At 29.8% G+C, this 18488-nt stretch overlaps 2 protein-coding genes across 4 annotated transcripts in view; one reads left to right on the forward strand and one right to left on the reverse strand.

Annotated features, from left to right (window-relative positions):
* The window catches only part of LOC142330586 (T-complex protein 1 subunit beta-like), a 63123-nt gene that overhangs the window by 35656 nt on the left and 8979 nt on the right, over positions 1 to 18488 (reverse strand). The window lies entirely within an intron of this gene.
* LOC142330585 (uncharacterized) overlaps positions 13709 to 18488 on the forward strand; it is a 56068-nt gene continuing 51288 nt past the window's right edge. For 2 of the 3 annotated variants that reach the window (XM_075375971.1, XM_075375970.1), the window contains exons 1-2: positions 13709 to 13896; positions 17172 to 17319. In XM_075375971.1, the coding sequence (XP_075232086.1) occupies positions 13853 to 13896; positions 17172 to 17319 (192 nt within the window). In that variant the 5' untranslated portion in view covers positions 13709 to 13852. The remainder of the gene's footprint in view (positions 13897 to 17171; positions 17320 to 18488) is intronic. The other variant, XM_075375972.1, reaches the window with a different exon arrangement.

Here is an 18488-nt window from a genome sequence, read left to right on the forward strand (position 1 = left end):
GGGGTTAAAGAAACTGTTGCAGTATTACGAAAAGTGCTTAGAACTGAATGGCAGTTCTGTGGAAAAGTGAAGTAGATATGTAGTTAAAAGTGTAAGTAAAAACCTTTTCTCATTAGTTAGTTTTTTTTAATGACCAAACGGCCCTTACTTTATGAGTATGCCTTGTATTTTAACTCGATGGTTTTGAAATAAATCAGATCTCAAGTCTCACTTAATTTTCTGATAAGGTGGATTTTGATTTTTTAATCATTTATTAAATGTATCAGCGGTAGCCATGTTTGGGAAATTGACAAAATGAATTATTATAATAATAATAAGAATAATTTTATAAATAAAATAAGCAATAAATTAATATACATTAGAATACATTAATAATTCAGTAATATTTTTTTTAACAGTCTTGATTATTAAAAAAATCTTAATTAAAAAAAAGTCAACCCAACAGAGGAATAAGAAATACCATTTACAAGGAATGGATGAAATATAAAGCACAATCCCTCATAATTGACAAGTGAAACAAATATGGTATAAAAGTACATTTTATTTCCTAAAAAAAGATTTACATTTATATTTCTGTGTAATCGTATTTACAGCTTCTTATTTCTGCCAATGGTAAACCAGTTTTCTCATTCTGTTGATGAAGAATGCTGGTGGTTTTTCCTTGATCTACCATCTTACTGTCCTTCAGTTCATCATCTGTGATGAAATGAATACCGTTAATATCACTCTTTAATGTTGGAAAAGTGAAAATTAGATGGTGCCAAATCTGATTAGGATAAAGGGTGTGGAGTAGATATAAATTTCAACTTCACAAGAACTTTTGCATGATGCCGAGCATTATTGTGTTGCAGAATTACTGACTCCTTAGATTGTTGATCTATGATGACACATCCTAAGGTGTTTTTGCGTCTATATACTTCATAAAATTGTCATTCTTACAGCTTTCAAGGTAGGTCACATCACATGTTTCGAATCTCAGAACATTCAAGAGCATTTTTTTTGAGGGTTGTGTTTCTTATATAAATGAATTTTCTTTTAGATGTTAATTTTTATTTTGTTTTGTGAAAAATATGAAGAAAAATAGCGTAGAAAAGGTAAATGATTCTCTTACCCTAATTGCTTGATAACTGAAATGCAAAAATATTAGTATATATATATTTTTTTTTTATTAATAATAACATTACTGATACTTTAAAAGCTAGTATAGTATAAAAATATTTTACTTTAAACTGTTAAAATTTTAGAAAAAAATTGATCATGATGCAAAACTGTATTTGAGTTTCAGAACCATAAAAAAATGTTTGTAAAACAATGTTTATTACATGTTTTTTTTTCCGTAGGGGGAGGGAAAACCTCTATTAGCCGCCATCAGGCCCACTCTGATGGTAGTGTGGGGCTCACATCCAATAAAAAACCTCCCAGTCTCCCCCTTCTTACTGTATGAACTGGCCGCAAGGCCAGTAGAGGCCTTGCCGCTTAGTACAGGCTGCAAGGCCTGTACAGGAAGTACAGGAAGTTCATACAGGGCTAGGCCGTAATGGACCTGGCCGCAAGGCATTAACATGATTCCTATGGGACGGGTGCAGGATACACATACTGCCGATTTCTGAGCAGCAGGATCTGACGTTCACCGAGAGTAATTGGCAGGCGACAACCTGGATGGGCCCCACTCCTGGGGCCCATCCACTGTCCACTCCTGGAGACTGGTCATCATGCACTACCTGTCCACCCGTTTACTCTTGATGATGTCCATGATCATGCCCATCTACCACAGCCCAGCTACTCCTGGACCTGAGCATGTAGCCCATAACGTTATCAGGATCTAGATGTCCCAGAGTCTGATAACATTCTGCCCGTGGTTGCTCTCAGTGGTGGCATTTGAAGACTGTATGTTCAATGGAGTCAACCTGTTCATAGTAGACACACAGGTTTGACTCTGTCTGTCTGTACTTCTTGAGGTAAGAGCAGAAACACCCATCTCCTGTAAGGAACTGGGTTAGCTTGTATTCCCTCACCATAGGTTCTCTCCACCCAAGGTTTAATCGTAGGGAGCAATCGCCGTGTCCAAGCCCCATTCCTAAATTCCTTCCATAGTCTCCATGCGGCGTTTATCTGAATGATATTCATACGTGGGAGGACACCCTGCAGCTCTTACCTTCAAAAGCATGACTCTCCTTATCACATGCGAGATTCTTCGCGGCGTGGGTGCAGTCTTTCCTTAATGGCCAGAATCACCACAGTTGAAGCATAGCTTTGACCTATCCTGGCCGCTACATGTTGCAGCCTGGTGTCCTGGCACCCAGCATCTAAAACACCTTTCTTTGGATAATCGGGTGGGAAACCCTGCGACCACCCATCCAACATTCAGCTGGCCCTTTGATACAGTGTCCCTGTATTAAATGCCGGTATCGCCACCATCACTACTTTTGTTGCTCCAAAAGCCAGTCTAATAGACACCACCTCGACTGGGTCCGTCTCCCCGACAACCTGCCAGAGAGCCTCCAATCATGTGAGAAATTGGTCATAGTAGCTAACTTTTTAAATCTGACATTTTTTAATGGCATAAAAAACCCTTCAAGGTATGAGTGGGTCATGAAGTAAAGGACGTGCGAAATGCACATCTGGAACTGTTAGAGTAGGAACAGGATGAGTAGCTCCTTAGCGGAAAGGCATATAGGCTACCTGGAAGAGGAAGTCGGTGTGTCCTAGTGAAGTTGGGGAGACCCCGGTGGGAAAGCCCCAGAAGGGGACTGGCTAGGTTGGGCAGAGAGTCCTGCCACGGCACTTCGAGGTGACTGTGTTTTGCTTAATGGCGAGGACTGGTTGCCTTGGGGGTGTTTAAAGGGAGTAAAAGACATTTTTAACCACAAAAATATTTATATGAAATAGTAAATAAATTTCAATGCAAATTAAATTTTATTTATTAAACTATATTTTTATTTTCAAGACAGTACTATTTATGAATAATTTCATACACAATGAGCCAGTTGTTATGAGTTTAAGAATTATCAATTTTATTATTAACTTGCAATATAATGTGGTATTATGTTATTTTAGCTATCAAAAATTTTTTCTTAGTTGTTTTTATATATCAATATTCTTTTTTATTAGGAGAAAAACTTGCATTGCGTCTAAGAGAATTAGAAGCAGAAAAAACTCGTTTGGAATGGGAAAGGGAGGAAGAACTAAATCGAAGAAAAGTTGAAGAAGCAGCTAGATGTCACCAAGAGTCATTGATTCAAGCTCGAGAAGAGGAACTCCGTAAACAAGAGGTATATTGAGGAAATAAAGATGTTTGATTAATTTAACTGTAAATAATCAACTTATCTTTATATTACATTTTTATGATGAATTACTATAGTTTTAATTGTATGAAAGTTTATCTTTGTATGATGTTAATGTTTTGATTATTGTTAGAGTACTCTTATTAATAATGAAACTTAACTGATAAAACTGTTAACTTACTACAGAGTTTTCTTATTGGATAACAAAACGTAACTGAAAAAAATGTTAACCTACTCTAAATATTTGGAATTGTCTTGTATGTTGCATGCATTAATTCCTATGTAAAACTTGAAACTTGATCAGGATTAGTGAGTTTCTGCATCTTGGCAATCATTTTATAATTCCTGATTACTAAAAAGAAATTTATTTATTTAACCTTTAAGTAGAAGTTTTAAATAAACTGATATGTAGATTTCTAGTCCATGTGAAGAAACATTAATTATCCATTATCAGTTGGTTCTCTGACTGATGTTCTTGCTTGGACTGGATTTTCATTACCCTCAATTTTCTGATATAAGGGTCTATTTAAAAAGTAGATCTGGGGAAAAATTACTTACTTGTTAGCCTTCAGATTTTCAAAAAGATCCTTGTAACTTCGTATGCTTTGCTAAATGGCGTTTCCATTGTTAGAAAGTTAGTCCTTCTTTTGGTATGGCTACTGGCTATGTTGCTTACATTCTTCTCTTTGTTCTTGATTCTTTAGGCTCTCAGAAGTTATGTCAGTAGAATTGACAAACCACAAAAAATCACAAGATCCTGATTATCTGGTAAATTCCACACACAGCCTTGATGAAATCCTGAATATGAAAAATAAGAGAGGACTGTGATAATGCAATTTTAGTTATGTAAATCTCACATAATTATCTGTCACTTTGCCAAATCACATTATGAAGATGATGATGAAATTCTTAGTGGTAATACTGCTTGTTAGTTTCAGCAGCCTTCTGTTTTCAAACTGTGTACTTTGTTAATGATATCCAAGTACTGAATTGTAGGATTTTGACTTTGTTTTTGTGACTGGTGTATCTCTTGGTCACTATCAGCTTAGGTTCAACCATTTTAAACCATCATACCATTCTTTAATTTATGTAATCCCTTTGTGTTATTACTGAAAGAATCTTATCCTGAATCTTATGAATTATTTTGCTTTGGGTGTCATCAAGTCAATAATAAAACTTAATATGGCAGCACTGTTCATTCACATAAAAAAAGTGAAAATAAAAGAAGTACATGTTATGCAGCAAATATACTAGCTGCCTGGCAGCAATTGGCTCATTTATAACACATGAAAAATCATGATATGCACTAGGGTTTTCTGGTATACCATGCTGAGTTTGATGAATCAAATATTTTTTGACAAATAAATTAAGGTTGGATAATTTTAAAACAAATCTCATATTTCTGAGCAAGTTTTGTCAATTTGTGTTCCATTATTGTGAAGTGTATTGTATCTGGAGTTGTCAATTGATCTCTCTTACTGTACACTATGTATTACAAGTTTATATAATCTGTTACATAAATTTTATGCTTTTTAAAATACTTTTTTATTTCTGTTGTTCATGAAAATTTTTATTATTTTACATGCTAATAATAAAAAAGACAGTTAGGCCTTTTGAACTGGAAAACAAACAAGCTCATAAAATAATTTGATTTTTATAAAAGGTGTTATTTCAAGTGACAGAATATATTTTTCCAAATTAAAAAAATTAGAAAATATGTTTTATGTGCCCAGTAAAAAATTTAATTTACCATAGACTACTAAATTTCTAATAAATATAATATTTGTCTTATAAAGTGCATTTAAATACTATACTGACAGGTTATTGTTTAACTAAATGGATCGACGAATAAAAAGTGTTTATTGGCACAAAATCAATCATTTTGTATAAACAATTTTATTTTATGGAAATAGTAAATGGAATTGCATTAATGGAATATATTACATGCAAAATAATCACTTAGGAATAAATATGGCAGTAAGTTTCTGTATTCAAAAAAGAATAAATCAGATTATATGAAGCATGTTTTTAAGATAAAGTTTGTTTTGAATTTGTGCAGCCTATATATATAATGTAAACAGATGGCCCTTGAAACTCAGTTATTTCAGTGGATAGTCAGCTGTTAGCAACAGTAGTGTGGTCATTTTAATTTTGTTTTTAATTTTTTATGTTCACCCATTTCAATGAGTGCTACAATTTTTGATTTCGCCTGGTGTGAAATATCCAGTTTCTGATGTCAAAATACAATTTTGTGGTTTGCTGTGAAATTCACAGGCAAATTTGTGATGATTATGGGCGAAATATTATGAGTGATGCTAAAGTAAGGTGCCATTCTTTTTGAGAAGGGCAAATGAACATTCATGAATAAAAACATAGCAGGTGCTCGTTGGTGATAAAGGATGATTTGAATGCAAAAGTTGACCAAAATTTGAGAAAGTGGGCCTTCACTGTGTCACAATTATCTTTGAAGTTTCCTGATGTTCTGAATCTTTTATTTATGAAGTTTTGATTGAAAAATTGGGCTATAAAAAAATGTGTGCTAAGATGGTGCCAAAGAAGTTAACTGACACATACAGGAAAAAACAACTTGTGGGGCATGAATTTTTGTGGTATTATGAAAATAGGTGATGAATTTTTAATATGAAGGTGAATAAAATTTAAACAGTAATTTTGCTATTCTACACAGCAAGCAGTTCCATGCTGGATGGTGGAGTGGGGGATTAATATTTAATGTGTTAAAGAAGAGAAATCAGCTTTGTTAGCTCCTCCTCTCTGTTCTGTCATAATTGAGCCATACTCCAATTGAGCCATAATTGAGCAAGAGGTTCTGTCGTCTGTTGCACAACATATAATCAAAAAATTTTAAGTAATGAAGGCATTAAACCTGCAGAAATTTTAACTCGTTTAAAGGTACAGTTTGGGGATGCTACACTTTCCCAGAACTGAGTGTATACATGGGCCAAAAAATTTAAGGGTAGGCGAGAAAGTATAGAAAATTAAAGTCATGATCGACGCCTGAGGTCAAGTCTCGGAGCTGACAGCATCCGTGCTGTTGTTTATTGAAGGTGATTGCCCATTCATTGTTGAAGAAATCATGCTGACCGAAAATCAAAACTGGGTTAGGTTGGAGATCTGTGAGAGTTTTCTGAATTGATTTCAGCAAGAAGGGGATGATTTTTTGAGGTGTATTGTCACATATGATGAGACATGGGTCCATCATTACACTCCAGAGTCAAAAATGGGGAGTAAGGAGTGGCAAAGGAAGGATGAGGGCTGCCCAGTGAATGCAAAAACCTGTCTGTCAGCTGGAAAAGTTCTTGCGATGATTTTTTTTTTACTCAAGGGGGTTTTTTCCCACAATCAACGAATGGTGAATGCAGCATATTATTGCCACCTGCTACAGTCAACAAAAGCCGCCTACTGAAACAAAAGATGGGGTATGCCCATCATGGATGTCATCCTTCTCCATGACAACGCCAGGCCCATACCACGATTTTGACAAGGGATAAATTGGGAAAAATACACTGGGTAACACTCGACCACCCTCCTTACAGTCTAGATTTATCCTCCTGTTACTATTTTTTGTTTGCGCCCTTAAAAGAATTGCTTGAAGGGGACTCCAAGTGATTCTTGGATGTCATTGTTGTTTTCAAATCGTGGGAACGATTCGAAAACAATGAAGACATTGAGGAGCCTGTGCGCAATTGGTTGACAACTTGTTCTCAAATTTTTTACGAACAAGGAATAATCAAGCTTTCAAATCGTTGGCAAAAATGTGTAGATCATGCAGGAAACTATATAGAGAAGTGATGAAAGTATGAATTGGGTATATTGTTAATCAATAAATTTATTTAAAAAAATTACCATTTTTTTATTCACCCTCATAGCATTGTTGCAAGAGTTGAAACCTAAATTTCTTATTTGTACGTCAGGACAAATCAACAGTTAATGTGATGGTGGCATTCATCATCTTAGACTGAAGGAGTTCAAATGAGAATGTTAGACGAAGAAGCTTATGGCTACTGGCTTTTGAGACAAAAGAGTGTCTTGCTTGTTAAATTTAGTGATCATGGAACTACTGAGAATGCTAATGTGCATTGCGAAACGTTAAACATTTTTATAAAAGCTATAAAAAACAAATAACATGGGATAATATCCCACAGGATTTTGTTTTTGATGAGGATGTCAGGATGTGTTTGAAGGGAACTTGGCAAATCAGAAGTGAGATAATTGGAAAAATTTCATAGGAAAATCTTCATGTGTTCATCCTACAGTCCTTACTTAGTTCCTAGTAATTGTTTTTTTTTTTTCACCTAAACATTGGCTTCCATCACTAGCAATTGATGATGATAGCAAACTGAAAAATGGCGTTAATGTGTTGTTTATGTCATTGGCGGCAGAATTCCGTGAAGAGAGAGAGTGAAGAAGCTAGTGAAATGCTATGAAAGATGTGAAGTTGAAGGCAGCTTTCTAGAAAAGTAGTAAATAAATGTAGGTCTTATGCCTAAGTAATAAAGTTTGTAGATTTTTTGTTTTGTTTTTATTTCAAAATGGACCTTACTTTAAAAACATTCTTCGTTACATATATAATTACTCTGCTGTGTTTCTGAAAATAGCAGTAAATATCATTTATCAGATAATTAAATTAAAAATGATTAATTAATGTTGAAAGAAAAATACAAAAATTCAATAGTAATTTATTTGTTACAAATAAACTGCTATAAATTATGTTTTATAATCATGTCAGATTTATATAAATAAATCTAGCTCTCCAAACTGCCAAGTTTTCTAATTGACTTTGTTACATAGTACAACAGGTATTAATAAGTTCATTTGTTTATTTATAAATCCATGCAAAAATAAAGAAGACACAATTTTTCAGGAAAAAGAAATTTTTTTTATATCATAATCTCCTATCAAATCTACGTAGACATAGTCCTGTGATGCAAGTTTTTCAATCCCATCGTTATAATAAGATTTATTCAAGTCTTTAAAATAGGCAGGTGTTTCAGCAATAGCTTCATAATTTTGGATAAATTTCTTTCCAGCAAGCCACAGCCGCCAATAATAGAATTATGAATGATCTGATTGAAACCTGTTATATGCTCCTAACAGAGATATGGAAACTAAGAATGTATGTGGAAACTTAAAGATGAATGACAAATCCCCTCTCTTGATTTTGCATGGATTTATCAAAGACATCTTTTATATACTTTATTTATTATTTTTATTCATAAATAATAAATAATTTATTAAATAATTTCTTTAATTTTTGCTACTTTAAGTTCTTTTTAATTTATGTTTTTTGATCCTATTTCTTGTAGCAGTAAATAAATATGCCTTGTGGCTTAGATTTCAATGCATGATAAGGAAAGTTTGTTTATTAGTATCGTAATAATAATGCCTAATTTATGATTTAACATCTGTACCAATAAATACTGCCAACAAATCTGAAACCTGAATTAAAGAGTTAATACTTGATGAATGAATAAAAATGAATGGAGTAGTGATTTTTTAACGTTAAGTTGTATAAGTAGAATTTAGTTATTTTTTAACTTTACAGAGTAAATTTAATGAGGATTTTATTCAATAATAGAATACGCAAAATCAAATGAGTAATGTTATAAATTTTATACTGATTTATTTTCTTAATTTTTTAAAATGTACTGAATATTAATTATTATTTTGATTGTATTTTATACAGATATTATTTTTAATTTCTTTTTTCTGTGTGTGTCTATGTTTCTTTATCTAAACCTTGAAACTTTAAAAAAAAAATTTATAATTATATTATAGTTCAGTTTCCTTTATCTTTTTTGAATTTGCATTGAAATTTTTAATCTTATTTCAGAATGTAGTGTGTAGCACTGAAGAGGTTTCTTTAGGGGACAGAAAACAACATTTCACTGGGGTGAGGGAAACAGTAATAACATTTGCATGTATGCATGTATATTTTTTGTAAATAAATTACATTTGATGTAAAGCTTGTTTAACTTTTCAGTTTTATTTGTTATGGTTTATGGTTTTGATTATACACTCAAGTTATTTCTGTGGTAAAAATTATCTAGTATTAATAATTTTTTCCATTATTATTACTTTTCACATCAGTGATGCACTGGTAAATGTCACTTTATTTTATCTGTATTACTTGATAGATTTTAGTTATTTTTTATACTTCATCTGAGTGTTCTTAATGTGTTTGCTAGCAATAGTATTTCATATATATTCTTTGCACGTCGCTTTCAATTTTTTATGGTGTTTTATTTTTTCTCTAATAAATATGTATACATTTTTATGTACATAAACAATCAATTTAAAGGTACAATACCTTAATACAAACATCAGTTTTGATTAAAATAATAACTGCAATCCTGTAGCCAAAATTGTTTTTTAGTGGATGTCCATCCATTAACTAAAATTAGTATTAACAAGTAATAATTGAGAAACTCGGGAGAAACAAGTGCTTGGTATACACACACATATATATATTTTTTTTTTCTCTTAAAGACAATTTTAAGTAATATTAAACAAGAATGATTCTGAGAGTTGTTACAGATTTGTGACATTTATATAAAAAAACTTCTGGCTGATTATACAATGTTCCAAAAAGAATCATCCAATTTGAATTATTTATATTTTAAAAAATATGGAATATAAAGACTTTAAGATTAATTTTGTATTAAAGGTTTATTCTGAAACTTTTTTACATATCAAGTCATAAGTGCTCAATATGCTCCCCTTGGGATGCACGACATATGTCCACATAGTTGAATTTGTCCTACACCTTAGCAAGCATTTTTCTATTCACTGCTGACACGGCTGGTGTTATGCATTAAATAAAATTGATTATCTAACTAAGTAATATTTTCTTATGAACATTAAATGAATAAAACAAAAATTATAATTAAAAAAACAACTAATTAATTAATAAATAACAAATATGTATTCCGGGTGTAAGAGAATTATCTGAACACCTTTGATGTTGAGTAAATAATTTATTTATTAAGCTACAAAAATGGGTTGTAAGAATTTAGAAACAATAAAACTGAAAGTTTTTTTTTACCTGTAATCAAAGATATTCAACGTGTGCACTATTAGTAATTTACAAAATATCCAACCAATAATCAATTTCATGTCATGTTCGTTGTAACATATTCACATCTGTGAGTTCAAATGCGTTAACTCTTCTTAAGGTCTTCAATATTCACGGCATGAGTTTTGTATACATTATCCTTGATGAAATCCCACAAGAAAAAATCATATGGAGTTATAACCAATGATCGAAGTGGCCAAGTGATCAGACCATCATGTCCATGCCAGAATTTGGAAACGTGTTGCTGAGGGATTCACGCACTAACAAACCCCAACCTGACAGTGCTTCATCTTTTTGGAATATGATTTCAGATTGCAACTCTTCCAACTAAGAGTGAACAAACCTTTCTAACAAGTTAAGATAGATATTAACGTTAACTGCTGTTTTCACAAAGAAAAAATGTCCAATCATACAATTGTGAAGCAGCCCGCACCAAACATTAATTTTTGGGCAATCACTAATACAGTCAAATATAACGTGTGGGTTCTGTGATCCCCATATTTGAGTGTTTACTTTTCTAGACGCATGAAATGTAGCTAGTCTGAGAAAATTTTAACAGTCTTTTAAGGTAACAATCATAATTTTCAATTCTGTCATTTCCACAGCAAATTCCTTTTTAGTAGTGCGATCTTGTAGTGTAATGTGCTGCAATATTTGAAATTTTTAAGGACGCAATTTTAATTGTTTGTTCAAAACATCGCATACAGTAGATCGCGGAATATTGAACTTGCGCACTGCACTCTGAGTTGACTTCCCAGGTCTGTGAAAAAAATCTCCTTTTTTACCTCTGGTGTTCTCTGCCTTTACCATTTTTATATTCAACACTGCCAGTTTCTGGAAATGTATCATACCATGAACAAATACTTGTTCTAAAGGGTGGCTCTCAGTTATATCAAGTTCTAAAATTGCATCGAACTTGTGTGTCTGATTTTGTTTCAATAAACCCCTTTATGTATTGTGCTTTCATCTGTGGATTCTGGTGACTGACGTATGTGGTTATATATGCAATCACAGCTCTATCTAGTATTTTGCTGAGAGAAACTTTATGAGTTACCTCCTTAGTCAGATTAAAGAGAGCCCAACCATTCATTAGTAGGACTTACTTTTTTCTAATAATACATCAGAGTTGTTAAGACAATTCTCAGACACCTGGTATATAAAAATATTTAAATAATTTTAAGTTTAGTTTTATTTTCTTATTAATTAATTTTAGATAGTATTTTAGGTATAATTTTATTGTAATAAAAACTTATATCATAAAAATTTTTCTTAAACTTTTTTCAAAAAAGAAAAGGTTTATTAAAGGTTCATAACACTGAAGTTCTTAGAAGTAGATTTTAAATAAAACCAGTTAAGTGTAGAAATAAATAGCTTCGGCATGTAAATAACTAAATACTTACATCCTTATTTTTAACATTGCTTTGGTATTTTGTTGCTATATTACTTCCTTAATTTACATCTAACTATTTATTCTTATAAGGACACTGTATCTGAGAATAAAAATTACTGTTGTTTTATTTTACTTTACTTTAATGTTTTTGAGTATTTAACTAAGTAATATTTTCTTATGAAAATTAAATGAATAAAACAAAAATTGTAATTAAGAAAACACTAATTAATAAATAAAGAACAAAGAATATATATTTTGGGTGTAAGAAAATTATCTGAACAACTTGAACAACTTTAAATATTATTTTTAAATTCTGCTATTTAAAAATGTTTAATGTGTTGTTCTGTAAGGGAAAATAGCTTTACTTCAGAAATTATGATTTGTTTTTGTAAGATAAATTTAATAAATTTTTTTAGCCGGAGTTTATCTGTTAATCTGTTTTGTTTTTTAACATTAACTTCATTGAGTTAGAATTTTCTGGGGATTGAAGAAAATATTTTATTTTCACTTAATTAGTCAGATTAAATAAATTATTTTGGTTTTGAAATGTGGTTGTATCTGACTTAATTTAATCAAATAATAACTGTTGCTAGTGACACCCAGTGTCTTGATTGTTTTCATGGTATACTATCAAAACAAATACAATAAACTAAACTTTAAACTTTTATTATTATGTTTCCCTTTACATCTGTTTCTGCAAAATGAAATCATTAAAATTTATATGCAAGTGGATTCAAAAATACAATAATATGCCCATGACTATTTTTAAATCAGTTTTTTATTTGCACCTAGGGACTGGTCTATTGGTAACTTAGAAAAATTTCTTCTGTTATTTTATTTTTATTGTTTTTTCCTGTTAATCTGCTTCTTTATAGATATCCACCACTCTTTCTCAAAAATTTTTTATGTTACCCTTCGTTTACATTGATTAATATTCTAAACTTTTTTCTTCCTCTGCTTCCTCTGTGATCCTCAGCTGTAGACAGTTCTTGAAAGTATCTGCTTAAAATGGTTTCTCATCTTTATCATCCTCATCACATTCTTCTTCATTCTCATTCATTTTTCTTTCTTTCTATTATTTTACTTTCTCTGTTCTCTAAACCTGCCGAATTAGTCTAGTGGTTAAACTCATCGAAAAATCAGCTGATTTTCAAAGTTTAGAGTTCTAAGATTTGAGTCCTTGTAAAGGCAGTTGCTTTTATATGGATTTGAATACTAGATTGTGGATACAGTGTTCTTTGATGGCTGGGTTTCAATTAACCACATTGGTAAGGCAATGGCAAACCACCTATAAAACCTGCCAGGGAAATGGCAAAAACATCAAAGCCTATGGAATTGTCAAGGGTTGGACATGACTGAATGGCTAAATATGAGTTTTTTTTTTGATTATCCATAACCAGTTTTCAAAGCATTCATGAACATTTTTTTCTGAATGTTTCAGATCACTACATGCTGACCACACAAACATATGCAAACATTGGAAACATATTATATTTCTTTCAATTAGGATCCGTTTAGCCATCAACAGTCCTTTTGCCCCTATCCAGAAGCTCCTTTTCCCAAAGATATTCTGCATCCATTTCTAAAGCTTCCATTTCAGCTTACTGTACTTTTCAAACTATCTACTTTTATTGTAATTTAGTGGTAATAAAAATGTTTACTTATAAAGTACAATTTTATCTATTAGAGATTGTTTCCTCTAGCAATGTACTAATAATTCTCTCTTACTTTTCAACTACCTATTTTTTTTAAATTAGTCAAAAAAATTATTTATTTATTTTGCACCTCCTCTTCATACTTTTTAGTGTTATTTTTAAAATTTCTTATAGGAATTATTAATATCAGAAAGAGAGTGTCTAGAAAGAGAACAAGAAGAACTAACTCGCCAAAGAGAATCATTGTTATTACAACAGCAATGGGCTGCTTCACTTCAAGATGTATCACAGCAAAATTTAAATCCTGCAGAATCAACACTATACCAATACTAATCATGATTATCGCAGATCTATGCCAGATTTACAACAAGAGCCACCTCCTCGCCACACATGACCACCACCACCTATTCCACCAGCAAAGCCTCTTGTAATGCCAAGAGAATCAATCCGCCATCAGGACAAACCTGTAAAAAGGTTAGTTAATTCTCAATTATATTTCATTTTTTAATTTTTTAAATGTTTGTTGTCTATTAAGAATCTTATTTCTTTAAAACAATATTTATATTTTTGTAATTAATTTTCTCAGTGTTGTACGAATATTTCTTTTAAACACAGTTACTATATATATTTTGCCTTATTTTATTCCTCTATAATAATTTAACAATTTTAACAACAATAATAATTTAATTAGAAATTAGTGAAATTATGTTAAGACTTCCAACTGCATTAGAACATTAATTCTTAATGAAGAAGTCTTGGTGTTTTATCAGTAAATGCATCTAAATAATCAGCTAGTACAGAGAAAAAATTAAATAAAAATATTATAGTATAGTTATTAAAATAAATTATCTACGACTGCAAACCAGAAATATTTTTAGCAGTCATTCTGCTAAAATTGTTTTTCTTTAACAATCAGGAACTTGCGCTGTTGTATTTTGTACAACAGGTTTGATTTTTTGTATGTTTTAAGCACAAAAGTGTTTTTTTTTGTATTCCTTAATTTGTTTCTTGTGCATAATATGTTGTTACCAGATTTCACATAAAATTCATATTTTCCAAGAAACTGGAATTTAGTTGGAAACATGTCAGAATTTTGAATAAAATATAACATGCAAGTATCGATATCACGTTGGAATATTGAACTAAGTAAAAATGTTTTATGAACTATTTTAGTAGTTGTACATTAGATTACAATATAATTTTGATGATATGAACATCATTTGGTCAAATGGGACCTAAAATTTTTTATTAAGATATAAAATTTTACCATCATATCAATCTCTTTTAAGTACGTGTCTTTGATTTACACTAAAATGAATGCAATATTTACTAAAAATTGTCACAATGCACAAGTAGTCGTTTTAAACTTTCTATATGAGTTCCTGAAGATTAATATAATTACTACAGGATTATTTTTTCATTAAATGTATTACTTATAATTTCATTTTCTTCTTTTCATTGTTTTTTTTTTTTCATTTTACCTTTGTATTTAGTTTCATAAGCTGTTGTTAAAGAATAGTAACCACTTAATATAAAGTATGAAAACTTTTAATATTTCTTGCATTAAAAACATATATTACTAATTTATTATCTTATAAAATTTAATTTACAACAGAAGTATCCCATTTGCTCATTTTGATGGGCGAACTCATCAGTTTTTCAATTTTGAAAAAATAAACAAAAAATGGATACATTTATCCATATAGGTTTAAAAATATAGTTCATTTAAAAATCTTGTTTTGGTCTTGGTGTTCATTGTTGTGTGTGGTAAATAAAACTTATTATATTCCTGACATTTTTTTTCTTTATACACATTGATAAGTAGTCTCTTAGTACTCAAATATATTCTCATTCTGTTAATATTTTTGTGACAATTATAACTATTTTTTCAGTGGTGATAATAAGGGTTGTTCAATAAGTAAAGAGACAACTGACTAGAAAAATTATTATTTATTTGATGACAATGAAATTAACACCACTTTTCAACATAACCCCTCAGCTACATTTAGATGTTTGTTCCGTCTTTTTGTGAGCTTTCTTATTCTAGTAGTAAAGAATTGTTCACTCAGTGGCTGAGCTGTTCGCATTCTTAACTCGCTCATTGTTACCAAACTTGGTGCTATTTTAAACAAAAAATTATCTAATGTTATGAGATCAGGATTGTAAGGTGGATGCGGAAATTTCTCCTGAACTGACGTTTGAATAATTTCATGTGTCTTTTGAGCAGGAGTTATCATTCAAAAGAATTGTTCTTTTTCAGGTGTAATTTGTAAATTAAAAGCCTATTTTTTTTTTGGATTAGTAGTTCAAGAAAAAACATCAAAATTTTTTATAGTTTTACCAAATAACCATACAAAAGAAATATAGTATTAGCATCAACCACTGTTCTGAATAACACCAGTTTAAGTGATGTTTTTCTTAAACATTAACAACTGACTACATTAAAATAAAGTATTAAGAGCTTGTAAATTTACATATCTTGTTAAATTTTTGTTTTATTTCAAGGCTCCTAGAGTGAGAATAAAAGTTATTAGGTTCATAATTCTAGCCCACCGGGTTGGTCTAGTAGTGAATGCATCTTCCCAAATCAGCTGATTTGGAAGTTGAGAGTTCCAGCATTGAAGTCCTATTAAAGTCAGTTATTTTTACATGGATTTGAATACTAGATTGTTGATGTCAGTGTGTTCTTTGGTGGTTGGGTTCCAATTAATCACACATCTCAGGAATGGTCGAACTGAGACTGTACAAGACTACATTTCATTTACACTCATATATATATCATCCTCTGAAGTATTATCTGAAAGATAATTGCCGGAGGCTAAACAGAAAAAAGAAAGGTTCATAATTCTAAAAAAAAATTCGTAATTCTAAGATTATGACTCTTTAGCACCATTATTCATTAGATGTGTGTGGTGTAATGATTTATGTGTATTTTATTATATATATATATATATATATATATTTTTTTTTTTTTTTTTTTATTATTATTATTATATAATGATGATGTATGAATTTTAATTTTGAAATTGATTTTTAAAAGTATTTTTCTTATTTTGAAATAAAAATTTGTGTGCTTTTGTATTTATTTTTTAAATATAAAAAATTATATAAGCAGACATATAGATAGGATACAGCCTCCTTTGTCCAGACTTAATGCAACTCTTGATGTATTTATTTTAATGAATTGAATGAAATGAGTGCAGTTTTATTTCTTAAAGTAATTCTGAATGGTGATTTTATATGATAAATGATGTACTATATTCATATAGTAATTTATTTGATTAACCGTATGAATAGAACAGTTTGTTTTAATCATCAGACAGTAAACTTATTCATAACTCTTTTTTAAAAAGTCTTAAGTATATATATATATTTTAATTAAACCTACACTTTTATTTTAACTGCTGTTTATTTAGAATAATTATGTGAGTTTTCTGTAGCTTCTATTATAAATCTGAATTAGGAACATGTATATTTAGTAATGAGTTTTACCAACATGGAAAATAATGAAAAAAGCATTTCAGAGTAAGATAATGTTTTATTTATTAAATGTTAATATTAATTATTCTTTTATTATTATAATTTTGGTTTCGTGTAAGTTAATATTTACTAAAAAAACAAGACAAAAAAACATTAAATTGCATTAAATTTAAATGTGCATGTTTGAATGTAAATTAACAAAAAATAACATTTGAAGCTTTTTAAAACTAATGGGTATAAAATGGATAATTATTTTCTTATATTATTAGGACATCAAGTCCACAGCAAATGACCAGACAGACGTTACAAGCATTAAGCGCAGCTCCAAGATCTAGATTTATTTCAACAGATACGTGGATTCAGACAAAGAGAAAGCCTAAACAAGAAAATTATAATTATCAACACTGGTTAATACAGGTTAGTATTACGCATCTTTAGTATTTGATACAAATTTTTCATACTTGTCACTCTTTGGTTAATAATACATAAATTCTATTATTGTATGCGTTATTTACAAACATTGCAAATACAATTCCAGTAAATTTTTTTCAATATTCAGATTTCTTCTTTCACTGTAGTGTACATTAGAATCGGTGCCTTACTAGAAAAAAAATACAACTTTCTTATGTTGATAAAGTTAACATTTAACCACATAGTTAGTATAAAATAGTAATTAATTAAATACTGAATATTACATATAAATAATATGTACAAAGTACTATTATTTTTAATAAAGACTTTTTTTTTACTGATGAATTAATTTCTAATATAATGTCTTAAATCTCAGTATTTATATAATTATTAACAATAATTTTTATTAATCTAATTTCTATTATTATTGAAATATTTTCTGCTAAGATCATCATAATTTTTATATTGAATACAATTATCATTTCTTAACTTCGTCATAATTAAAGTGAGTACAACGAGTTTTGAAAATGGAATATATCCTAAACATGTCAGCATATGATTTAATTATGATAAAGCTAAGAAAGGTAGATAATTGTACTCTATATAAAAACAAATTTAATTTTTACTTTTAATAAAAAATTTTTACAACACTTGAGATAAATGTATTTTTTTTTACATTACAAAACGTAATGTGTTAATGTATTTTTTTTACATTACAAAATGTGTTAATCACATTATGGTATCTGTAATAAGTTTTTTTTAATTATGTTTTTTTTTTACGTAAAAAATTTCAGTGTTTTTTTTTATTACAAATTTAACCCTTTTTGTTCTTATTTATTAAACATTTATGTTATTTTCTATGAATATAAAAATTATTGTAAATGTAGACAAAAATTATTATATTAAAATATGAAATCTATTTAAACTAATGTTTAATTAATATTTCAACAGAATAAAAAAATACTGAGTACACAACACTACTACTACTACTACTACTACTACTACTACTACTACTACTACTACTGTCTTATGGCTACATTATGTAATTCAAATACTAAAAAAATTAATTGATAAATAAACATAATAAATAAGCAAACTGAATTTTTAATACTACCAGAAAAATATTGTATTAATCTTAATTTATTAATTTAAAATCTGTAAATCAATTTGATTAT

This window comes from Lycorma delicatula, chromosome 9 (genome assembly GCF_047948215.1).
Source record: "Lycorma delicatula isolate Av1 chromosome 9, ASM4794821v1, whole genome shotgun sequence".
In the NCBI taxonomy this organism is placed as follows: Eukaryota; Metazoa; Arthropoda; class Insecta; order Hemiptera; family Fulgoridae; genus Lycorma; species Lycorma delicatula.